The 23,180-nt window shown below is 43.6% G+C and overlaps 1 protein-coding gene across 4 annotated transcripts in view; it reads right to left on the bottom strand.

The window, feature by feature from the left end:
* Positions 1 to 19,352, bottom strand: part of DSP (desmoplakin) — a 39,197-nt gene extending 19,845 nt beyond the window's left edge. For 2 of the 4 annotated variants that reach the window (XM_063402024.1, XM_063402051.1), the window contains exons 1-9: positions 18,823 to 19,352; positions 9,899 to 10,001; positions 8,068 to 8,216; positions 7,544 to 7,718; positions 4,821 to 4,949; positions 3,615 to 3,665; positions 2,440 to 2,601; positions 1,405 to 1,509; positions 126 to 221 (exon numbers count right to left, since the gene is read on the bottom strand). In XM_063402024.1, the coding sequence (XP_063258094.1) occupies positions 126 to 221; positions 1,405 to 1,509; positions 2,440 to 2,601; positions 3,615 to 3,665; positions 4,821 to 4,949; positions 7,544 to 7,718; positions 8,068 to 8,216; positions 9,899 to 10,001; positions 18,823 to 19,019 (1,167 nt within the window). In that variant the 5' untranslated portion in view covers positions 19,020 to 19,352. Of the gene's footprint in view, positions 1 to 125; positions 222 to 1,404; positions 1,510 to 2,439; positions 2,602 to 3,614; positions 3,666 to 4,820; positions 4,950 to 7,543; positions 7,719 to 8,067; positions 8,217 to 9,898; positions 10,002 to 10,132; positions 10,152 to 18,822 lie in introns of those variants that run through there. The other 2 variants (XM_063402042.1, XM_063402033.1) reach the window with 2 other exon arrangements.
* Between the last annotated feature and the right edge of the window lie 3,828 nt (positions 19,353 to 23,180).

The following is a 23,180-nucleotide window of genomic DNA, read 5'->3' as shown; positions in this document are numbered from 1 at the left end:
GAAATCCCAGTTCACCTCTGGCATAACTTATAACATGGCAACAGTGTGCTATGAACAGTAAATATATCTTTGATGGGATTCACACTTTTTGACAAGTAGTGTGAATTCTCCATGTCACTACTCACCTGAAAGTAAGCTGCATTCTCCTTCAGATGAACATCAATACACTTGGTGATCTGAAGAATCCAGCTCCACTGAGTTTGCAATGTATCCATGTAGGCCTAAGAAAAACAGTAATATACACAATTCAAGCCACCACACTGATCCCTCTCCCATGCCTAGACTCAAGCAAAACTATCTACACTCCACACAAATGCAAATGAAAAATCTGCTAAAACAGATTCACGCACACCAGAACAATGTAACTCATGCAAACATTTTCACAACTTCTAAGCATCCACCTAACTGAAATGAGTTAAATTTCTGCTTGTGAGACACAAAGAGAAATTTGTTCGTGACCTGAATTTCTTTGATCAAAATAAAGCCCCAGGAGCATTAAAAAAGAGGGTGAAACATTCAAACTATAGTGCAAATAAAGTATTTCAGCTGCAAATGGCCATGTTCTCCTTCTTTCAGGGAACATCTCTAAACATGGTATTTTATGCTGGTTGTTTTTAGATTCAAAATACTCAAGTAGCCATAACGTATATTATTTTTAAAAGTCCACACAACTTTCACTTCACTGTTGGAGCTTAAAAGAATCTTTCTTTTAAGAGAGAAACTGACTACAGGATAAATAGGATTTTACATAATATGGTAACAGTTAACCAAGCAAACACCCTGAAAGGCAGAAAGGATTTTTTTCCCCTTTAGCTTCTTCTGTTGCAGAGTTCTTACACACTCTTGAAACTGCAACAACTACAGCATTTCCTAATAACATGAAGTCTTCCAAATTGTTGCAGTCTTTTGAATTAAAAGATAAGTGTACACTAAGGTGTGAAAGCAAAAGTATCTTGGCTAAGCTGTAGAAAGGCACTATGAATTCCAGCTGCAGAGAGTATTTGCACCTGGATGAAACATAAAACCTCAACAAAGGGTGTGGCTTTTTTCAAAACATGCCTACTAAGACAGCAGAGCAGCAATGACATGCCTTCCTACCATGACTTCTGCACTCAGTCAGCTCAAACAAGATTCAGCAATTTCAACACACTCAGATAACCCTCTAAGCTTTGAATTAACTTTTACTTGCATCTATCACCATGCAGTTGTTAATGGCCAGGCTTGTAGAGGAAAGTAGTAATATTTATTAGATCTGCTCATACAGCTGGGTAAAATGGACATGATTTCGGGCAGGCAAGCCTTTCTTGAGCCCAAATGCAGCACTTTGTATGTGAACTTTCACTGAGAACTTTTCTCATGTAGGCAACTAAAGGAGCAAGTGAAATCACACAATGTTTAACTCACCTCAATTTTGTCTGAAGCAGGATGCTGATTGAGCACTAGCTGGTCACTTTCTTGCTTTAACTTGTTGAGTTCTTTCTCTTTAACCTCCAGTTCACTCATACGTTTCTAAATAACCAAAACAGAGCATTAAACAAACTCCAAAGGTACACTGCACAGGATGATTTCCTTAAAATTTCCCAGATAGTTGTGATAATGTAAAATTATCCCCTCTAACACGATGAAGTGCTCCCACTAGGTATACTAAAGTTAATTATGAAGACATAGAATCAAAGTAGAATCAAAGAAGGTCCAATCATCTCAATTCTAATCTCTAGGCTTGCTGTTTCAGAGAGCAAAGCACACAAAGTTCTGCCTTTCTTAAGAATGATGGAAGCAAAAAATGACTGCATCTTGCAACATCCAGAACAACTGAACAAAAAAAAAAAAAAAAGGCACCTCCATAATTGTGTGAACTTTCAGTCCTTTTTCAATTTGGTGATAAGCACCAATACTGGTTAAACAAACACACATGCTCTATTTCCCTACACACCCACAGACAACAAGGAGCAGGGCAAATTACAGCTGACCGTGCACGCAGTGTGCTGCTGGCAGAACCACCAGAAGAAGAGATGCTCTGCTTCCTGGTGACAGGTAATCAGGGCCAAATACAGAGACCTCTGACCCCTGCGTAGTCCCAACAGGGAGAATTAAAACAGCTTCATTCAAGTCCCTCAGTTTGGCATGCCAGCACAATGACTGTGAGCACAAGCTGTGGTGATCACTGGTCTGTGGTGGACTGTACCAAGAAGGCCACATTCCAAGGTCAAAGTAAACTATGAAATCTCACTGAATGGGAGCAAAATCCTCAAAAAAATGTCTTGTCCTGACTCAAAAGGTTATTATACAGTACTTTATTGAAAACTGTTGATTAAAAAACCCAGAAACTTCAAAAGAGTGAAGAAATGCCCTATGATGAGTCTCTCCAAGAGAGGCTGTTCCTCCCTGACTATCCAATAGAGGGCCCATGGAAAGCACGGGGAGGTTGAGCTATCTTACAGAGAAGGACTCCTGCTTCCTGGCAATATCAGTGTTCCTGTCACTCCAGTCATAGAGGAGCTCCTCTTCCTCACAGTCATTGATCCACATGATCTCTCTGCTGGTGGCCTGGATGAGGTTCTGGAATTGGCGAAGCTGATCCATTCTCTCAAAGGAGTATTTCTGCAAGGAAGTACAGAAATGAGAAGCCATAAACACATAAATGCCTGAGCTGGGTGGAGAAAGGGAAGCCAAGAGCACAGCATGGCAAGGTTTTTTTGCTTTGGTTTGTTTTCAGTTTGGGGTTTGTTGGGTTTTTTTTAATAAAATAATGTAAAACCCACACGTCTGTAAAACCTGTTGGCATTGGACAGCAGATGTGCCTGGGTTTATTGAACCACAAGACCTGTTGGCAATGGACAGTGGACAACATGTCAGGATTTATAGAACAACAGGAATCTGATGACAGCAGCTTCTCAAAGTTACTTCAAACACACGTGTAGCAAACATGTAGGCAGGCAAGCAAAAAGGTATGGAGAGAAGTACAAGAAATGTCTGAACATTTAACATCCTTTTACTTGCATTTCCTGCTCATAGTACATCCTTGATGTTACAGCAGCATCTTTTGCACAATTGACACTTCAAGAAAAAATATTTTGTCTTCACATCATAATGCACATCCTGTTACTTGAAATCAGGTTGCCAGCAATCAGATTCTGATCCCAAGTGTTAAATAAACCATCTGCAGAAGATGCTCACTGTGTATTACAGGAAGATCCACAAGCAAGGATCTTTTAGCAAGGAAGATGCACAGTCCTACACAGAATTCAATTCTAGTTCCACCTTTGAGTAACTTTTTCAGCTTTATATACAGCCTAATTTCATCCCTACATTTACTCCCATTAAGGAGGTAGAGTTCTACTCTTCACCTGCTTAGTGACTGACTCCCTTCACCAGGTGCAAACTAGAAACTTTCTTATGGGAGTAAGTCAATTATACAGCAGGCAATGCATTATTCTCAAGCCATGACTCAAAACGAATCTTTCAGAAACTACAAAGCACTTTCAGTTTACTGCTGAATAGAACTATTTAAATGTGCATCTGTCACTCTGCCAAAACCTGAAAAGCCTCTTGACAATCACATAGGTGTTAATAAAGCAAACAGGGTCTCAGAAATGACCACATCCCATGCTTACCAGCAGGCCTTCATATTCTTCCTCCAGCTGATGAACCGCAGCCTTCTCCCGCTGGAACAGAGACAGCAAATACTTAGTGAGCCTTTTACAAGTTGCCTATTTGCTGGTATTTCCTTTACAGTGTCAATATCACAATAATTGCAGGTGGTAACCTGCAAATGCCTGCAAGAGGCATCTGTCAGTAGCAGATTTGCTCCACTGGATGACTCAGGAAGTACAAAACCAAGGCTTGGACAAACTTACTACTCTCATGGATGCTTGGTATATAACCAAGTCTGCACATAATCTGTAATACCAAAACAACACTCGAAACTGGATTTCTTTCTGCATCAAACTCTTACACCAGCTAGTCCTAGAGCAAGCTTTGGAGATTGTAAACTAGTATAAAATACGATATGAGCAGACAGCTCCAGTCCTTATCCCCATTTCTACGGCTGGGAACCTGCCCAGCCTTGGAACTGGTATTCCACAGGGCAGACTATCACCTTTCCTATTTGAAGCAGAAAGGAAAAGGGAGTAAAATCCTTTTCACTCTTCAGCTTGGTTGACAGATCAGGGCTCCAGAACAGACTACCTTTTCTTTAGACTCAACTCTCCCCTGCCAAATAAGAGAAAAGATGAATAAAAATTAAATAAGCTTCCTCTTTCCTATACCTAACTGCTGGGCTGATAGGACAGGAAGCTAACACTATTTTCAGTCACTTCTTTATTCCAATTGCAAAATTCAGAGGGCAACAGAAGTCTCAGAGGAAAAAAAAAAAGAAAAATAGTATCAACACTTGAGAAAAGTGTCAATCTTAGCTCAGAATTTGGGCATTTTTCACAGAAAAAAGCCTGATGACTCAAGGCTGCATCTGAGCACCCACCTTATTCTTTCACCTTCTTGTTTAATATACTGAGACAGAAAATGAGAATAATTATTCTTAGTCATTTGTCTCACAAATAACATAGCAATATTTATTCAGCAGCCTTGGTGCACAACAACAAAAAGCTAAATAGCTACTAAATTTTTATTTTAAAATTCTGAGGAAAGAAGTGAAACACAAAGTTATCAAGGAATTAAGAGTTGAAAGTGGCTGCTGTCATGACACCAGTACTTTCTCAAAAGAGGATGAACTTTTCAACATTTCTTTTTTGTGGTGGAACACCAGTAAGCCAGTGCTATATACTTAGACCAAGCAATGTGTGAGGGAGGACAGTAATTACCAGATCTGTTTTGACTTTGTCCAGGTGCCAGCGATAGTCTCCGATGGCATTGTGAGTTCTCCTGTGCTCACCAATTTGCTGCTCAATGGATGCTGCATCAAACCCCCACTTCACTTGCTCCATTTCAACCTAGGAACAAGAAACAGGATTGGTCTTTCATTTCCAACATTACTGCCTAAGTTGGAGCATAAAGGAATTCAACTGAAGAAAACAGACTATGTGGTAGAGGGTAAAACTGAAAGAAAGAAGTTCAGGATAGAGGGTTACAGTTTCTTCAAATTGCCATCAATTAAACTGTGTGACAGGCTCCCAAAGCAGGAGAAACAAAATAGGAAAAATATTTCAGTTGTTTAGTTACACTAGATGAGGCACACTCAATAGTGTATTTTCATCTGGTTTTCTTTGGATCAAACCTATTTTATGTTCTACAGTAAAATTACTCTCTTATCACTCTGAAAACAAACCATGACTTTATCAAACAATGCTATTAATTCAATTCATGTGAAAATGCCTAGTTAAGTTCTATACTCCAATACACCAGATTTCCATTTTAATTTTGCTCATGTAAACTTCAACAACCTCAGTTAAATGAAGTCACACTAAAAAAACTCCACAGAAGATAACCTGAAATTATTAGAAAATATGCTGTTTGTCTTGCATTTTGGTAACATTTATTGTAGGATGCCAAGTGAAAATGGCTCGAAACCACCTTAAAAATAGTAATATACCTGCTAATTACTAACCTCAAAACTGACTGCAGTTCCTTGTTGCATTTTTTTCAAATATTAAAACTTTAAATTCAGCTCCTCAAACTCCAAATCCTCTTTTATGCTGCAAAGACTCTGAATGCCTGTCTGTGCACATGCCAAGTAAAGAAAGAGGCATCCTAATCTTGGGCTGGGACTGAATTTGATAATTACCAGCCTGGAGTCAAATCTTTATGAGTCAACAGATGACAAAGCCAGAACTCAAGTAAGGGTTCAAAGGCGGTGCTGAAAACGATCCAAGAAACGAAACCATTTTTCATTCAGCCATTTAAAAGTTAGAGGACTTTGACCCTTCTCGTTATATTTAAACAGTCTAAAGAGACTGTAGCAACAGTGGCAGCCGTGGCTAGCTGCCACATGCAAACAAAGGCTGTCTGGATTTCACTGCACTTTCCCCAGTTCTGCACTGGAAATTTGACCAACCCTCCCCACCATCTGATTCTCCTACCAGCAAACCATCCAGATGAAAAACAGAAAACCAGCAAAAGGCTGCAGCTGCTCAGAACTTTTTCCCACATCTCACCACATTACTAGGGGAAACATTATCCTAGTCTCAATGTGAGCAAGTAATGGGACACAGGCAAGGCACGATAGAAAGCAGCAGCATCGTGGCAAGTTCAAAATAGATTTACCCAGTGAGGTAAGTGCTTACTGGCCTCACCTCAGCTTTGCTGCAGAGATGAAGGGGAAAAGGCAGAGAGAGAGAGCCTTTTACTTTCACAGGAGGTGTAGTGTGGGAACACAGCTATAAAGCACTTGCTTATGCTCCCTGTGTTTAGTGAGGGGTGTCTGAGTAGGGTGTCACGTGGTGTCTTTGGGAGGTGCAGCCTGTTCACCATCTTTCATCACTGGAAGCATGCCCAGAATCTGTCCAACATCACTCCCCAAGCCATGGCAGGTCTGACAATCAGCCTCCTCTCCCACAGCATGTGTAGAGCAATAATGTTGGCTGTTGCTGTCCAGGCACAATGCTTATACACATTACCACTCAAGGAATCCATCTCCACTTCCCCTTTCTCCTCTGAAACATGCCACACTAGAAGACCAGACTATAACTACCACCCACTTAAAAATACTGCAATTCTACAGAGTTCTACCCTCCTCGCTTGGTTTGCGTAAAAGACACCTAGCAAAATGCCATAAGCAGATAATAATGACAGGATCTCAAAGCAACGACCTAATAAAGAGAGATAAAAATAATGCAATTTCAATTTACAAGGAGTCTGCAAAGTGTGACTTCAGCCACCTTGTTCCATTCTCCCTACCTGTCTCTCAGAAAGGGCTGTCCAACTACAAACTTACAACTTTCACTTCAACCCACAACTTTCACCTCAGCAGCACAAAACCAGTGTATGTTTTCCACTCCAAGTTACATCAGCAACAGCTGTGAATTGGCAAATTTGTCCTCAGAATGCAACAAACAGTAGCTTCAGCACTTCTGTGTGCATTTCAGCACTGACTTCTGAAAGCCTAGTCCTGTGGCAATCAGCTGTACCTCTCTGTGATAAAGACAGACTAGAGGGGGAAAACAACTGTAAAATACTGGACAATGGTTAAATCTGTGAAGATGGTCTTGTCTGTGTAAAGGGTTAAAATAAATATGAATCAAAGGAAATCTGTGCAAGGAAGAAAGGACAGAAATACTGAGCACAATAATCTCTAATACAAATATGTCAATGCCTTTTGTTATGTTAACACCTGTGTTTCATTTAGCTTTCAAATCTAACTTCCACACCTTTTCCTCTGCAAAAGAAGACCCCAATCCATGCTTGGATTTCAGTGAGATTTCACTGTATGTACAATACTGGGAGGGAAAAGAAGGAACGTGGAATAACATGCAAGCATTCATGCGTACCTTTACCTTTTTACTGGCACCCAAAACAATACCACATATGAGGTGATGTTAATGAACAACACCAAGTTTTAGCATTGTCCCTGGGTTTTGCACAGATTTACCTTCTGCTGCCTCATCCAGCTTAAGCATTCACTTGTGACACGTTTTGTGTACTCATCCCAGCCTGAGCCGCTCTGAGAGGAGAAGCAGCCACCACCTTTGGAGCTGGCCCTCCTGGCACGGGGAACACTGATGGCTTTGTACAGGGCACGCATTTGCTCCTGGAGCTGGAGCAGCCTGAAAGGGAAGGAACCACTTAGTGTCTGTGAGCAAAACACCCAGAAAACACACAAACAATGCAATTTATATCTCCTACTGGATCACCAATTATTCAAACAAAGTGTTGAAAGCAAAGACCGTGGAAAAGGTAAGACTTTTGACTAAGATTTCATGGAGACAACCAAGGCGTGAATTTCTATCAGAAATATATTACTGCAAGACCCTTCTCCATCTTAGGTGACTAAACAGGTTTCGTTCCACCTTACTGATTTCTATTACATCCTGCAGCACAAGAGAAGGTGAGCATTCGAGGTGCTACAAACTTTTATCAGTCACATTCCCGACCCCAACCCTTCCCTGACAATACCTTTTCTGATACATGTCACAGGGCTGGCCCATCTGTCTCATCTCTCTGATCAGCCCATCCAGGATGTCCATTTGGTCATTTGCCTGGGCAAAACAGTCTTCCAGATCCCTGTTCCCTCTAAGTGGGACACCATCCCCATATTTCAATTCCTAATGAAAAAAAGGATGGAAGGTTAAATTAAACATTCATCATCTAAGCTTCCTTTGGTTGTCTTAAAAGAGATGTTGTGAGGATGGGGTTTTTTTTAGGAAGCATGATAAGTTTCAGCTGCCAGGGCTCCAACTGCCAGTTTTAACTGGCAGAAGGCTAACTAGCAAAGGATCAACAGTCACTGCAAAGTCTTTATTAAAATAAAATATGAAAGAAAATTATTAAAATGTAATATCAAACAAAACTTTCCATAAAGAGTAGCACATCTTGATGTTTATTTCAGTGGAACCAAGGCTTCACATGGTGTGCTTCTTAAGACATTATGCTTTTGTGTTCAGAAGATGAGAAGAAAACCCTGTCCTAGTAGGAGACGGTAGATATTGCTCCTGATTTCCCACAAGGTTCCCTGACGTTCTAAGACTTCCCCCTCCACCAAAAACACAAGAAGTACCACCTGCCTGGGTCCAGCTCCATGACCCATCACATTTGCATCCCACCTTATGACCCAAAGTCTAGGAAAATTCTCCATGCACCCTCTCAGTGCAGTTGGACCAGCATGGTCATGGTGTTCCAACCAGGAAGACATGGCTCTTTGACCTTATCTCACACTGACACAGCCATGCTAAACAAAACATAATGCAGCTGTGACCTGATTTTGCAAATAAAATATGGACCTCACTGCTCTGTCCTTTAGAAAGAAAAGAATGAAACAAAGCAAGCAAGGCATGTTGTGGCACCAAGCTGGAATTAAACATCTCTTTCTTTCATCTTCACTGGAATAATATTAATCCTGAACAAAAGGCAGTATTTACTCTGGCATTGATTTTTATACAAACAAGCTCACACGTCCTGTATCTCTGAAAAGGAAATGAACTCCTAACCACACAGTTCAGTTCTGAAAGAATTTTCTGTCCACAGAGGACAGAAAAGTGCACATTAAATCACATCTACTGCCAAAACTGTGAAAGTGCTTCACATCTCAGTGGCCTCAACAGCAGGATGCACTCACCACCCTGCACCTCCTCTGACTTCAGCAGGAACAGAGGACACCCCATGTTTGCCAGGAGTGAATTTAGTTTAGCATCAGTGAGTAACCCGCCCCCAGACAGTCTGGGTTTGTACCAGATACTGCAGAGATTATCTCTAGGCATTTGAGCTGAAACAGCCAGGAAGACTTTAATCTAGTTTCATTTACTTTATTAGGAATCATCTGGAAAAATAAAAGAGAGGTAATGAAAAATAAAATAAAGGTATTTGCTAAGGTGGCTGAGGTTCATTATGGCTTTGAAAACGATGACAATATCCTACAGAACACACTAGGAGAGTGTAAATATGGACCTGTTAGTAACAGGTGTTAACACTGACAGTGGTCCTGATGTAGAACTGAAAAATAAAAAAGATGCAATAGAATCTGTTTGAGGGTGGGTTTGTTTTTTTAAAAAAATCAAGAAGACTCCTTTTATTAACCAGGTGCATTTCAATCAGTTTTACTGAACAGAGTACAGAGGGAAGAAGAAGACCCAAGAAGGAGGCATGTCATTCCACTCCCAGTTGCCTCACACAAACAGCTGAACGGGGAGAAAGGAGATGAAGAAGCAGAGCCTGTGAGTCCAGATAACAACACAGAGTATGTATGTAATATTCATAATCACTTTGGATAAGAAGAACAAGAAGCACTCACGGGCTGTACTATGAGCTCGGCTCGCGTCAGGCAATCCGAACAGTTTTGCAGAAGTTCCTGGATGGTGTTCTGGCGTCTGGACATGGTACAGGTCCCATTCTGGCTGCCGTGAGGGAGAAGAACAGGAAGTAAATACAGAGCAATTGAGTGTTTTGAAGAAATACAAATTCAGAACAGTTAAGAGAAATTATACAGAATAAGCCACCTCATAAGTTCACAGACACACACACACACATTAACTACACCGTGAAATTTTAATGACAATTCCACGATGGCAGAGCCACTTTATAGTCCTGCAACAGTAGGCATGGACTGACTTTGCCACAGGATAGAGCAGAACATGGAAACTAGCATGCCATAAAGGAGAAAGTTTTTCTTCCAGCACAGGTATTTGTACCTTTGATAGACAAAACTTTGGCAGCATTACGGCAAGAATGAATTATTCACAATCTTTGTTAAAGTCAATACATTAGAGCATAGCCTTTGTGTGATGTAATTGTTCATGTTATCACACCAGCCATCAAACGTCAGGGCACACAAGGAAAGCAGGATCCTCAGCTAGGCAAGCACTGGAGCACACAAGTCCACACAAGTCTGAGAAGGGCCCTTATATCAGCAGAAACGCACAAAGCTAGTACAGTGTCTTAGGAATGAATTGCAAGACACACAATGTACTACAAAAACAGATGTAGGGCTTGGAGTCAGTGGACATGCCCTCTTACCAATACATAAAGTGTGAGTTTGGAGTCTCCAAGTAAAACTCCAGAACTAAAAACACTAGTGGGGGAAAAAACCAAGGCAGGTAACAGGGTCGTTATTGTTGTCTTGCACATAATGTACTGCATCCATACTGCCAGAACGTTGCTTTTCCAGCATTTAGGACTCAGCCATCAAAGTGAGCCACTGTAGCTGAATGCAGGCGAGGTGCTTCAAGTGAGGAACCATTGCTTGGTGATGGGATCACACCTCCCAGGCAAGCCCAGGTGGCTCCTAAACCCAAACACTTGCCAGTGAAAATAAACCACTAACAGACAGTAAGAGCTAAGGTGTTTCCAAGCCTTGCCTAGTTTTCTGACTCCTGTGCTCACAGCAGGTAACCTTTTCCATTACAAATCACTGAAGAGACATTCCTTACAACACTAATGCCAACAAGAGTACCAGTGTGAACCTGTCCAACTCAGAGCCAGCAAGCAACCTGGATTCAACGGGAGTCTTTCCACTGATTTGAACAGGCTCTGACCATGCTTCACAAAAGGAATTGTGACAATGAAAAAGCAAAATCACTGGAGTGGTGAGAAACATTCAATACTTGTAAGAGATCCTCTGCAGCATGTGCTTTTGATGCACCAGCAGCCTGCCGTTCTCCTATCAGCTCGTCTGGAACAAACAGAAAAGGTTTGAGCAACTTTTCAGCAGCTTCCCCCATACCAGGGAACAGACCCTCATAGAGATAAAACTGCAGTCACCGGGTGACATAAAACAAGCTGTACACATGCAGCCCCCAGCTTGTACTGTGACCCTTTGGCTGTACAAATGCTGCGCCCCACAGTGCTATGCACCCCTGTGTATCTTGGAAACAGCTTAAAGAAAACAATTATGAAAAATAACATATGGGTTTGATTTTGTGCCAGCTTCCTTTTCTAAATAATTCCTTCTCCTTAGGCATCACTGCTGTGTTTAGATATAGAAATATCTGACTGCGTCTGAAATTTACATTTAATTATACCCATAATTATTCTCATGAATGAAACATAATAAAGAAGAGGAACCTTCCAAGCAATTTTCTCTTTTTAGAACATTGGAAGAGTATTTTTTCCTTGAATCACTTTTTCCATCATGTTCTGGCAGCTGCAAATGCTGGATATCCATTAAAGCCAAATGAGGTATAGATGGTGACCAGACTTATACTGTAACCAGTCAGTCTATCTCCTCTGGCTTCAGGGTAATTTCACTGAGCTCAAAGGCATTACTCCACCATGACAACAAGTCTAAACAATAGCTATTCTGGTTAACATGGTAAGAAATCGTGAAGAAAAGCTAAAATACAAAGAAGTAGAAATACAAGCATTTTGTGTTTATTCTAATGATGTTTGAATGCCACATCCATAATTATTATCCAAATAATTTTAAAAATTGAAAACCTGAAGATGGCTAAATCCAGATGCACAAAACTGTTTCAAAAGCGGGAGCAGAGGCCTTGAAATGAGAGGCTTAAGTACATCCTATCTAGGTCTTCAAATAGAGTAACAACAAGTTACTTGTTTACAGCTCATGGGGACCTTCACAAGCAGAAAGCAGCACATATTTAAGGCTCTCCAATGCAGCAGATAAAGATATAAGCAAAATAATGGCAGAAGCTGGAGCTATACAAATTCAAAACAGAAAAGAACATGCTATTTTATTAGTGCTCTCTTTGTTGTTAAAAATATAACCTGCTTTGCCAGTGAAAATACAGAGATCAATCCTATGATAATGATAAAAATGGTCATGGCCTGTTAGAGGCACTGGCTTCCAAATCTGTCAGAAGACCAGAGCTACACAAGGTTATTGGGGCACAATCAGAAACGGCAGATGCCAGCACAGGAGCTGATGTTTGATGGCACAGCTCCACCAAGCCAACAGGAATCAAGAACTTCAAATCTGAAGGGGATTTAGCTATACAAACACGCCCAAGGGCATAAATCAATCTCTGAACTTAAAAAATAAAAATACTTAGTGAGACAATACCTCAGCAGACATACACTGATGTTGAAACATTGGATGGCACTAGCACAATCTCACAGGGACACATTCTCAATACTTTTCACCCATGTGACAGGAAGATACTTCATTAGCAGTTTCAAAGTCCCTCAGTATGATCTACCTCTTAAGGAAGCCAACAGGCTTTTAATGGGGATCAGCAGATCAAAGCAGAAACTCCAGAGTAATAAGACAACCAACCTTGAGGCAGTAGGAAACAGCCAAAGTAAAACCATACCCAACACAGAAAATACTGGACCAAAGTGAAACTGAGGCAAAGCCTGAGCATGCTGGACAGCATCACAGCATGGAGGCAAGAACAAAGCTCGATCTTTAAAGTAAAAACATGTAACCTACATGCTACATAAAACTACATTTATGTCCCTTAGACAAATGTAGGACACCAACAATCCTCAGAAAGCACAGATTAAGTGGGTTAATACCATACTTTGCATGGTATTTTGTCAGTGTCTCTCTTGTCTGATTTTGTTTACATGAAACTAATGAGTTTAGAGTAATGTTTGGTCATTGTAACACCTATTGCTGCTATGACAATTTGATTTAACTCTGGCAGGATCAAACCCCTGAATCTATGAATAGGATCCAGTGTTGTATCCAACACAGTAGGCACACCATGCAGTGAAAATATGGGCAGATTTTACATTTGTTTTACTGTACACCTGCAAATGCAGCATGTGTTATCAACCATTCCAGAAGAAATGGAAATAACTGGAGGCTGGTCTTTTAGCAGGACTTACAATGAAAGAGTGCAGGGTCTACTATTAACAAATATATACATTTGCAATAACCTATTCACTGTGCTGCTTTGGTTTTGTAAACCCTGCAGAACAGTGCTGAGTGAACACACTGGACTGCTTCAGACCTTAACTATGTATTTGTCCCTGCAATTCATTTTAGACCATGGCACTTACTTGGAAGGCAACTCATGAATTTCAAAAACGTCCTATTAAGCAGAGTTCTTTATTAAAATGACTTAATTTTAACAGTCATTAACTATTAAAGGAACAAAGAAAAACAAAAGGAGGTAGCGCCTTTGTTTTAAAATTACGAAAACACTTCAAAACACAGATTAATTGCTTTTACTTGGGATGTTGAAATATAGACCTGTTGCCCTCCACCATTAGCAGAGTCCTAGGAAAGGCATAGCATCTCCCTGTTGTCATTCTGTACAGGTGCCACCCTTTTCAGTGCATGTCAAGGCAGAACACATTGCTCCCTTGCTATAATACCCTCCTCTTCCTGAGAAATAAGAGGACAGCCCAATCCCTGCTGCCACTGGAATCTGGGCAGGATAACAGCTCAGGCAACACCTCCCTGCTGGAATATACCCCAGTTGAGCTAAATCCAGCCATTAGTTTACTGTTGAATCCTCAGTGTCTGGACTAGGATTTGTGTTTAACTGATGAGCACTACCCGTGACCCTTACAAGACCCCCAGCTCCACTGAAACAAGATAGAACTATTCCTACTTTTCCTAAAAGGGGCTGAGAAACACGCTCAAGGTCATATGATGAGTTATGAGAGTAGAGACAGACATGTCAGCGGTGCCCACGTCCCCAGAACACAGCAGGGCTGGGTACTGCTGGCACAGACTTATTCAAGCAGTCAAAAAATTATCCCAAGTGATGCATTTACCAAATACCTTCTCTAAAAACACAGCCTACACCCTCACAGGCCCACTGTGGGAGCTGATGCCATCACTGCAGAACCCAAGGGGCAAGGAAGCCAGCTACCTTCTGCTTTCCCATTTGCTTCCTGCTGCTGCAAGATCTGCAAACCCCCAGCACAAATGCCTGGACCGTGGGGGCCATGCTGGTGTCTGCCTTTGCTACTGCACATCCAGAGGCTGCTGGGTTGTCCAGTGTGATCAGTGCCCAGAGAAGCAAGGCAAAGAAGACACAGAAAAACATCCAGCAATTCTGAGGAGCCTTCCCACAGCTTCACAGCTCCTGAAGCTTTGGGAGCACAAAGAGGTTGCTCTTGTCCTGAAGATATTATTTAAAACAAATTGGAATAATCCCTGTTAAATTTTCCGAGACCTCCACAAACCTCTAGCCTTTTAAAATTTCAAAGCTTTTAAATTTTTTTATTAATTCAAAAAATGGAGGAAGCTTTAAAAGAAAGCCTTTTAGCAGATCCAGAATATTGAATGATTCCCATAACTCAACAAGAGCAAAAAAAAAAAAAAGCGCTTCTTTTTCTTCACAATTCCCATCCCCCTCCACACAAACTTGTTTGAACAAGCAAAAGATTCATAAAGGGATTACCTGGTATGCCCAGGGTAGGCAAGTCAGAAGAAAAACCTGACCTGGAATCTGCATTCCCAGCACAGAGCCTGCACATACCACCGCCCATCCGCCACCACCTGCCAGCTGGGTGTGTGTGCTGGAAAACTCAACGGCATAAAGGTGGTGAATCACGACATCCATAAGAACATAACCAGGAGTTAAAATGCTAGTGTCCAGCTTTCCCCCTCCTGCCTCAAAGAAGATGAATACAAACTGTCAAATCATCAGGAGTTCTCCCCATGTCTCTGCTCTAACTAGGACCTGTTTCAGCACACCACAGGCTCACCAAAGTAGTCCCATCTGCTAAGTATGCACATAGACTAGGGTTTCCATGATGGCTGGAAACCTCAAAGGACCTCTGCATCTGGCCCAATCAGGCTCTAAATACCATTAAATATGTGCAAAAATCCGGTAGTCACCACTGAATTGGTGAATTATTAGGACCCCCGAGGCTTAGAGCCTTTGCAGCATGCAGGGTTTCACAAGGGATCGTACCACACCTGTTCACAGAAAGTCCTCATGCTTTTTGCCACTGGTATGAATCACCAGGAGCAACAGAACCGTTCCCAAGGGCCGAACCTGCCCGACGCAGCGGGCTGCTCTCACCTCCGCCTCTGGGAGAGGGAGGTGCCAAACACTGGCTCTAGCCTGGACCATGGAAATACAGCTCTGCTGGAGAGCAGCCGCTCGGAACGCAGCAAGCCCCCTTCTCCTGTCACACCGCCCATCCCTACGGAACAGAGAGCTGGGAAAGGCACAGCCTGAGCCTCTTCTGGCGGCGTGGCAGCGTCACCACTTCGGTGCCAGCCGGAGCACGGCGCGGGCTCTCCGGCAGGGCAGGTGTTCCGCAGCCACTCACACACGTTCCTCCCTCGCCGTCCGAGCAGCCCAAAGTTACACGCCAGCTCCACCACCTCTCCACTTAGCCACGACTCTACAGATCCTTCCGAAACTGATGGGAAAGGCAAAAGTGTGGCTTTGAGTCCATTCTCTCCACGCTTACTTTGTTTCTTAGTTCCTCAAAGTGTCAGGGCAGGGGAGGTAATTTTCTAACTCCTTTTTTAACTTGAAGCACAGAAGTTACATTAATCCTTAAGCAGAACTGTGTAAATTAATTGATGTTCATGTCATTCAGTGGCAGTGAATCCTAGGCTATTTTTTTCCCTAATCTCAGCAATGGCAACTAAAACTGCACAACCTTGCATTTTTTTCATTTCTCTCATGGTTTATTAGATTTTCTATCTCCATAGCAAAGAGATTGATAAATATTTGACTGATGAATTGGCAGTTTAGCAGCGTGTGAGTCACTGTCAAGCTGAGTATCTGTACTCCGGGCCAAGCTCATCCTGAGTTCCCAAGCCAGAAGGAACCGGGAATGTTGTAAAAGCACCTTGCTGAGCCCTAAGGGTAGGGAGCGTCTCATATTGCTCTATGAGTAATGTAATACTCAGCACAGACTTGTTTGGCAGAATACGCCCCAAAACTTACAAGACTAGACCCTAACTTGAATCCTGCTGCATTTAAAAATTAGGGTAGAGTGATCTTCCCCATGGAAAAAAAGAAGCCTCTGTTTTCTGAGTTCAGTAGATGCCACTAAACTTTGGCACTGACTATGTCAGGCTAAATGCAACAAATAACACCAGTTCCACCACTGATGGCCCTGATCCCAACAGTACAACATGCAGAGCATTTGGTGGATTTCCTGCACACAAACACAATGCAAAATCAGGAAAAACTGCTTGTTTCGTTAACTGACAATAAACCACTTGTTTTAAGACATATTTTAATTCATATCAGCACCGCTTAAAAATAAACCTAGACAACTCAGCGAGCTGGCAAACGCACACATTTTGTAGCAAAAAATATTTAAAGTATTTGGTATGGTCAATTTTTTTCACATAAAACAATATGTAAATGCATACATATATATTTATATTTATTTATTTTCATCTCAATAATAATTGTCTTTAGTTCCACTCAGAAGTCTCATAATAAAGTGAGCAGTGAACTTTTATTGCAACCCCCTTGCCAGATGTTCCTTCCCAGAAAGGAGATATGAATATTACGTTATAAAAAACAAATGAAAGAATGTTGATATAAGGTTGTTAACCTCTTGATCAGGTCTGTCCTTTCCACTCTTGCTACACCACCACTGAATGCTACAGAAAGAAGAGCCTAACAAACTGCAGAGTGACTTAAAATATGTAACTATAGCCATAGAATGCTAAATTAAAGGAAAGCATTTCTCCTCTAGTGAAATCAGGACTGATATGGAAATCACTCTACTGAATCCAAACAGAGCTGCACCAGTGTAAAGCGAGGAAAGAGAGAATAGCCAGGAAGTATCCCACGCTGCCATTCATTTCTCATGGCTGTCTCTTGTAAACAGTAAAGGTATTTGCAACGACGCACCACTAGCAAGACAAAGCCTCGCACAGGCAGTGCAGCAATGGCATTTTGGAGTTCTAGTGTGTGCACTCCCCAATGCTACAGTACTGAATTGTTCTTATTATATAGCAATAAATATTCTCATACTACTGTACTGGGAACTGGATGTGTTCTAGCTGCAATTCACTGTAACTGACTTACATATGCACACAACAAACTGAAAGCCAAACAAAGAACTAAAACTAAGAACTGGGCAAAGTAGCAAACAAAAAGTCCGTAGAATGCCAGTTTTGTCATTCATTTAGTGGTCCTCTAGCAACTGGTCTGATACACCTAAGCAGAGCACACTGGGCTCTCTAGGATAACCCTAATTCTCTACAGCCACTTATAGATCTGCTTGATATAAAAAAGCCTGCCTTTTCCTCATCTGCTGTTTATTTACTATGTATGTTTAAGTCTCACCCTTTTGCAATCCAATTATCTACTATCCATAAAATGAGGGCTTAAATTTTAACACAAAATACATGACAGGGCTTCTGCATCAATTCCTGAGTCAGTGGCATCTATAATTAGACCAATAGACTTAATACAGCCATTCCACACACACAAACCAGTCATCACCAGCTGTGCTTTGTGACGGTGCTGCACCATACACCAGCACTGCTTCCTTCAGTGCCTGCAATGCTTTTCAATCCTGTGGTCTCCCAGACAAGGAGATAAACGGAGAAGTCTTCATGACTACTGCACTCTGCAGAAGGTCCTTGTCAGACTTGATATGCACAGATTGCTGATACAGCTGCACACATGAGAACAGGCACTCCCCAGGCCAGGATTCACAGCTGGATTCTCATCCTGCCTACAAGATCTTGACTGTGCTCACAGCATCAGGGCAAGCAGAAAGTTAAACAGGTAAGAAATGAGGAGAGCAGACCCATGTTGCTTCTTATGTATCTCTGCCCCCTGCCACCAAATGTCAGGGATCACTCTATAAAAGATCATGATTTAAACTCCCAGGGGCCACACAAGCTAGAAACAAACTCAAAAATTAACAAGAGAACATTTCCCACTAGTTGAAATGGTTTTATAGCCCTAGCTATGCAACTAGTCAGGGAAGGCAGAGCCTGGGTGTATGAGGTATAAAGCAATTCAGTTCGGCTTGTTTTGCGTCACTGAGCAAAGTGGGGCTTTATCAGCACAGAACTGTTGGGTTAATACAGCCAGCACAGACCCATTTACAGCCCTCAGTGCAAACGGGAGACTTTGTTTTTAGTCCTGCTGCTCTCTTCAAGGAGAGCCACCACCAAACACGGCTTTTTAAAAGTAAGTTCTTCGCTCGCATTTAAAAGCCTTTCAGAAGTTAAGATGCCTCAGGGAAGAGCAGGATAAAGCCACTTGCGAGCTCGCACCTAGGGAATCCCACCGCGAGCGGGCTCACGGCAGCTGTCCGAAGGCGGCCCGAGGGAGCGGGGCCGGCTGGACCCGCACCTACCCGTATCCGTCGGAGGCGTAGTCCCCCCCGTAGGTCTTCTGGTAGTAGTAGGTCTTGTGGGTGTGGGTGGTACCGCCGCCGCCGCCGCCGCCCACGACGTGGGAGCTCATCTCGTAGCGCAGGTCGGTGCCGGACTCTGCCCGCGCCATGCGGCCCAGGGTGTTGATGCGCGGGTGCGAGCCGCCGTTGATGCTCATGGCGGCGGGGGAGCCGCCCGGGGCCTCGCGGGCCGCGGCCAAAAGCGACGGGCACACGGAGCCGCACTCGACGGCACCAAAGGCATTCACGGCCGGCAGCGCCCGCCGCGGTGCCGCCGCTCCCTCGCAGTCCGCCGAGGGCCGGGGAAGGGCCAGGAGCCGGTCCGCAGGTGAGGGCAGGGCAGGAGCGCGGTGCGGAGCCGGGCGGGCGGCGAGGGCTGCTGGCGGCGGCGGCGGCAAGAGCGGAGGTCCCGTCCCGTCCCCTCCCCGCCGGCAGAGGAAAGGCGAGGCCACACCTTTCCGTGGAGGTTTTAAGCGGCGCTCCTGGGCGGGGAGCCGCGCCTCGCCTGCGTCCTCCGCGCCTCCTCGGCGGCCGCCCCGGGTTCCTCGGCGGCCCCGGCCCCCGCCCCGCCGCGGTGTCGCTCCCCGGTGGCCGCCCGGGCACCGCAGCCTCTGTCACCGTGGCACCGGTGTTTCCACCCTTTCCCGGTGCGTGCGCTGCCCTCGGGAGTCGCCAGCGCAGGCTGGAGTCCACATGAAACTTCCTCCCGAGCCTGCGCTTGCGGGCCGGCGCTTGCCCTGGAGCTGCGGCCGAGGCCGCGGGGCGTGGGGCGGCTCTTCCGAGGGCTGGGAGCGCTGCGGGGAGGATGGCGGGGCCAAACACCTTCGTGCCTCTCCGGAAAGAACCCGGCACCTGAACAAGGCAGGGCTGCGTAAATGGGCACCGTTCCGTGGAGGATGGGTCCGGTCCGCTGGCAGCTGCCTTCTGCCCCGCGCGTCACAGGGTATTGAGACACGTCGGGAAAACGACGTGCGCGTTTCATCAGTTCCAAAATACACGGGGTCCCACATTCAGGAGGGCTTTGGGCACTCCAAGCCCAATTCATTTCTGAAACAGGGCTGAAATTTGTGTCCCAGTGCATAAAATGTTTGAGTAGTCCCACGCACTGACTGCATTTGTGCCTGAGAAAGAAGATATTCAGAAACAGGCATTTAAACTTGTCTTTTCTCCTCGGATTTTCTAGATTCCCACCTTCTGGTGCTCTGAATGTTGTGTTGAACTTTCATATCTTAGGACACAAAGCCATTTTAACACGTTCATTCGTGTACAGGGTGTCGGCAAAGGCAGTTTGCTGTAGGATGCCCAGAGGAGCCTTTGCTGCCAGCCAGTGACCGTCGGGTTAGTCTCAGGTGTCGGCTGAGCACCATTTCTTAGCCAGTCGCAGTGGCACTGCCTCTGGGCCTGCCGCTTGTCCATGGTGTTGGAAAGCAAAGATGGCCAGATTTTAAGAAGCAGCAGTCACTCATGAATAACTGTGCCAGGCTTTTCTGAAATAATCCTGAGGCTTTCACCCCGATGGGTAGTGCATGAGCCAGCCATGTCAGCCACCTGATGCTGTGCGACAACACACCTGCTGGAAGTCTTTTAAACCTGTGTGAGATCACTAGCAGCCCACACCGTGCATAAATTCTTGGGCCTGTTTGTGTCTTTTCTGCACTCCTCATTTTCCTGGTATTTTAAATCCAAGTGATAGGTCAAGGGACAGTAAGTAACAACTAGATAAACCTCCTAAACTATTCAAGAGAAAACCAAACAAGTGCAGTTCTCCGCAGTGCCACTGGAGCTGCTGGGACTCTGTGGCAGCACCACGGCACAGATCACATGAGAACCTGCCCTGCTGCTGCAGGTGATGGGCAAAGTGTGGCATAAGAGCTCCTCCAAGCAAAACGTGGGTCTTCTTGGTCCTGAAGGGCATCCTGGTGGCACCGCCCGGAGCTGTAAGGAGCTCTACGGAGAGGCAGAATGCAAGGTGGCTGATTATATGTGAAGTCATGCAGTGACTTTTATGTTGTAATATATATGCTCTATTATATGTAACGTGAATCATTATATATGAGTGCATATATGTATACAGACATCCATACATATTTGTGTATATATGTGGATTTGGGATGCTGTTTTGAATGCAGATTACATCTGCACGATTGGATGGTTTGACATTACATTTCAAAGCCATAAGGGAGCAGAATACAAAACAAGGATGAGTAAGAAAAACAAATATAGAGGCTTAATGCTATAAAGAAGGAAGGAAAAAAGTAGAAAACAGATGTAGAATAGGCAGGAAATGCAGAAGGAGGGAAACTTGAACTTTGTGCTTTGATGCTCCAGTCCAAACTTTTTGAAACGTAAATACAGATCTCTCGATTAGTACCACCAATATACATAAAAGTCAGATTTTTGCATGGTGGTGTATCAAGCCAGGCATTTGTATTTAGGCATACAAACATAACGTTGTTTGTTTTGGGGTTTTTTTTTTCCCAGCAAATGCATTTGAAAGCTGTCCATTTATATTTACACATATTTAGAAATCCAAAACTATTACACTGACTTGAGGTTCTTGCTGAGTTTTAGCACCACCTCCAATCAGCCCCACCTTTCAGCTTGGACTGGTGTGCCAGCTCAGTGAGACACACCATTATCTGTGGAGACAGCGTGTGTGTGATACACCCAGAGGCCTGGATGAGTCACTGCTACCTGGACATGTAGAAAAATCCTTAAATACTTAAATAATGACTGGGTTCTGGTGGTCCTGCTTGCACGATTAGCCCCACTGAAATGAGGATGAGACTGAGATGATAGTGTGAGCAGCACAGTTCTCCTATCTTAGATATCTTAATGGGTAGAGAAATGAGAGACATAAATACAAACAATTAAATTTGCTGAAATTGTCAGTGTTTCTTGGGTGCTTACCCTAGCTGAGCTCAGTTATCTTGAAACAGGATGAAGTCACATAGATATTGCTTGAAATTCACCTAAATGCATGAAAATATCAGTGTAATAGCTGGATGATCTCACTTAAACCTTGCTCCACTATTCCTGGAGAGGCCCAGTCCTGACATGCCTAAGGCCACATCCTAAGTTCCTTGACTTTCTTTGGCATCAGAGAGTTTTTGAGTGCAAATGGCCAGTAAACTGCAAACTGCAGTCTCACAGTGTCCCTCCTTCATGGTGTCCCTCCCCATGGCAGTGGGGCTGGAAGTAGCTGATCTTTAGGATCCCTTCCCACTCAAACGGAACCATGATTGTATGATTTTCATCCCAAGGAAAACTACATGCAGGAGAGAATAAAATGCAGTAATTTGGAGTTTATAGTTCATCTGCTTTAGCAGAGTTCTGTCTCCTAAGGTAAGGATCTATTAAAATTGCGTAGATCTTAGGAGCCCCTCTCTAAGCAAGTCAGTCTAAAGGAGATATAATATTCCCTACACGCACCTGAACCCAAGCTAGAGTTCGGGTCCATGCTGCATCCCTATTTCCTAATGTGCCTCCCTTAGAATTGCAGACAACATGAGGATATTAGGAGAGAGCAGTTTCAAAGAGGCAAAATGTCAGCAGCTGATGACCGCTTCAGTAAGCAAAGAGAATCTCCTTCATACATAATATTAGCACTAGGCACATCTCTTTAGTTTTAATAAAAGGCTCTTTTCCACCCCCAAACAGTGGACCCAAAAGCCCTATTTTAGGCTGCTGGATAGTGGGTCTTTACTCAGGACACTGCCTGAACTGAACATGCTGTGTTGGTCCCTGTCTATACCAGGGAATCCTCCGTATTTATCTTAAGAACTGAATTCCCAGGAGCAAAATGAAATTGCCTTCAATGGCTTGTTAATTCATTGATTTTGGCAGTAGTTGCCAGCCCCTCCTATTTCACGTGGCCTCGTCTGAGCCTATTTAGTGGCATCTTTTCTTTAATGCCCTCCTTGCCTGGATAGGAACCAAATAAATTTAAAGTAGCTGAAACACATTGATAACCAGTGACATCTGACATTCAAAATACAAATCTGAATATGACTTGGCAACTGATTTCCATTATTGTAGCTTGTGAAAAAACAGCTCTGGCCTTCCAAACAGATCAAATCATCCAGGTAAACCAGTATGTGTTCTTAACTCCTACAGTTTGGGGCAGTAAGGACAAGTTTGCACGTGCAAGCCACTAATCTGGCTATGTGTCTTTGTGAAGTGCTTGATATGCACCACTCCTCCTGTGCAGGGGCTGCCTGGGAAGAGGCAGCTTGGGCTGACTGGCAGCATTCACAAAGTCCATGTTTGTGAGGATGTGAAAGTCAGTCCTGGGAATTTCCACTTCCTCCCTTCGCTCA

This window comes from Prinia subflava, chromosome 1, assembly GCF_021018805.1.
Source record: "Prinia subflava isolate CZ2003 ecotype Zambia chromosome 1, Cam_Psub_1.2, whole genome shotgun sequence".
Taxonomy (NCBI): Eukaryota; Metazoa; Chordata; class Aves; order Passeriformes; family Cisticolidae; genus Prinia; species Prinia subflava.
Note: the sequence above shows the minus strand (reverse complement) of the source record. Positions and strands in the feature narration are given on the sequence as shown.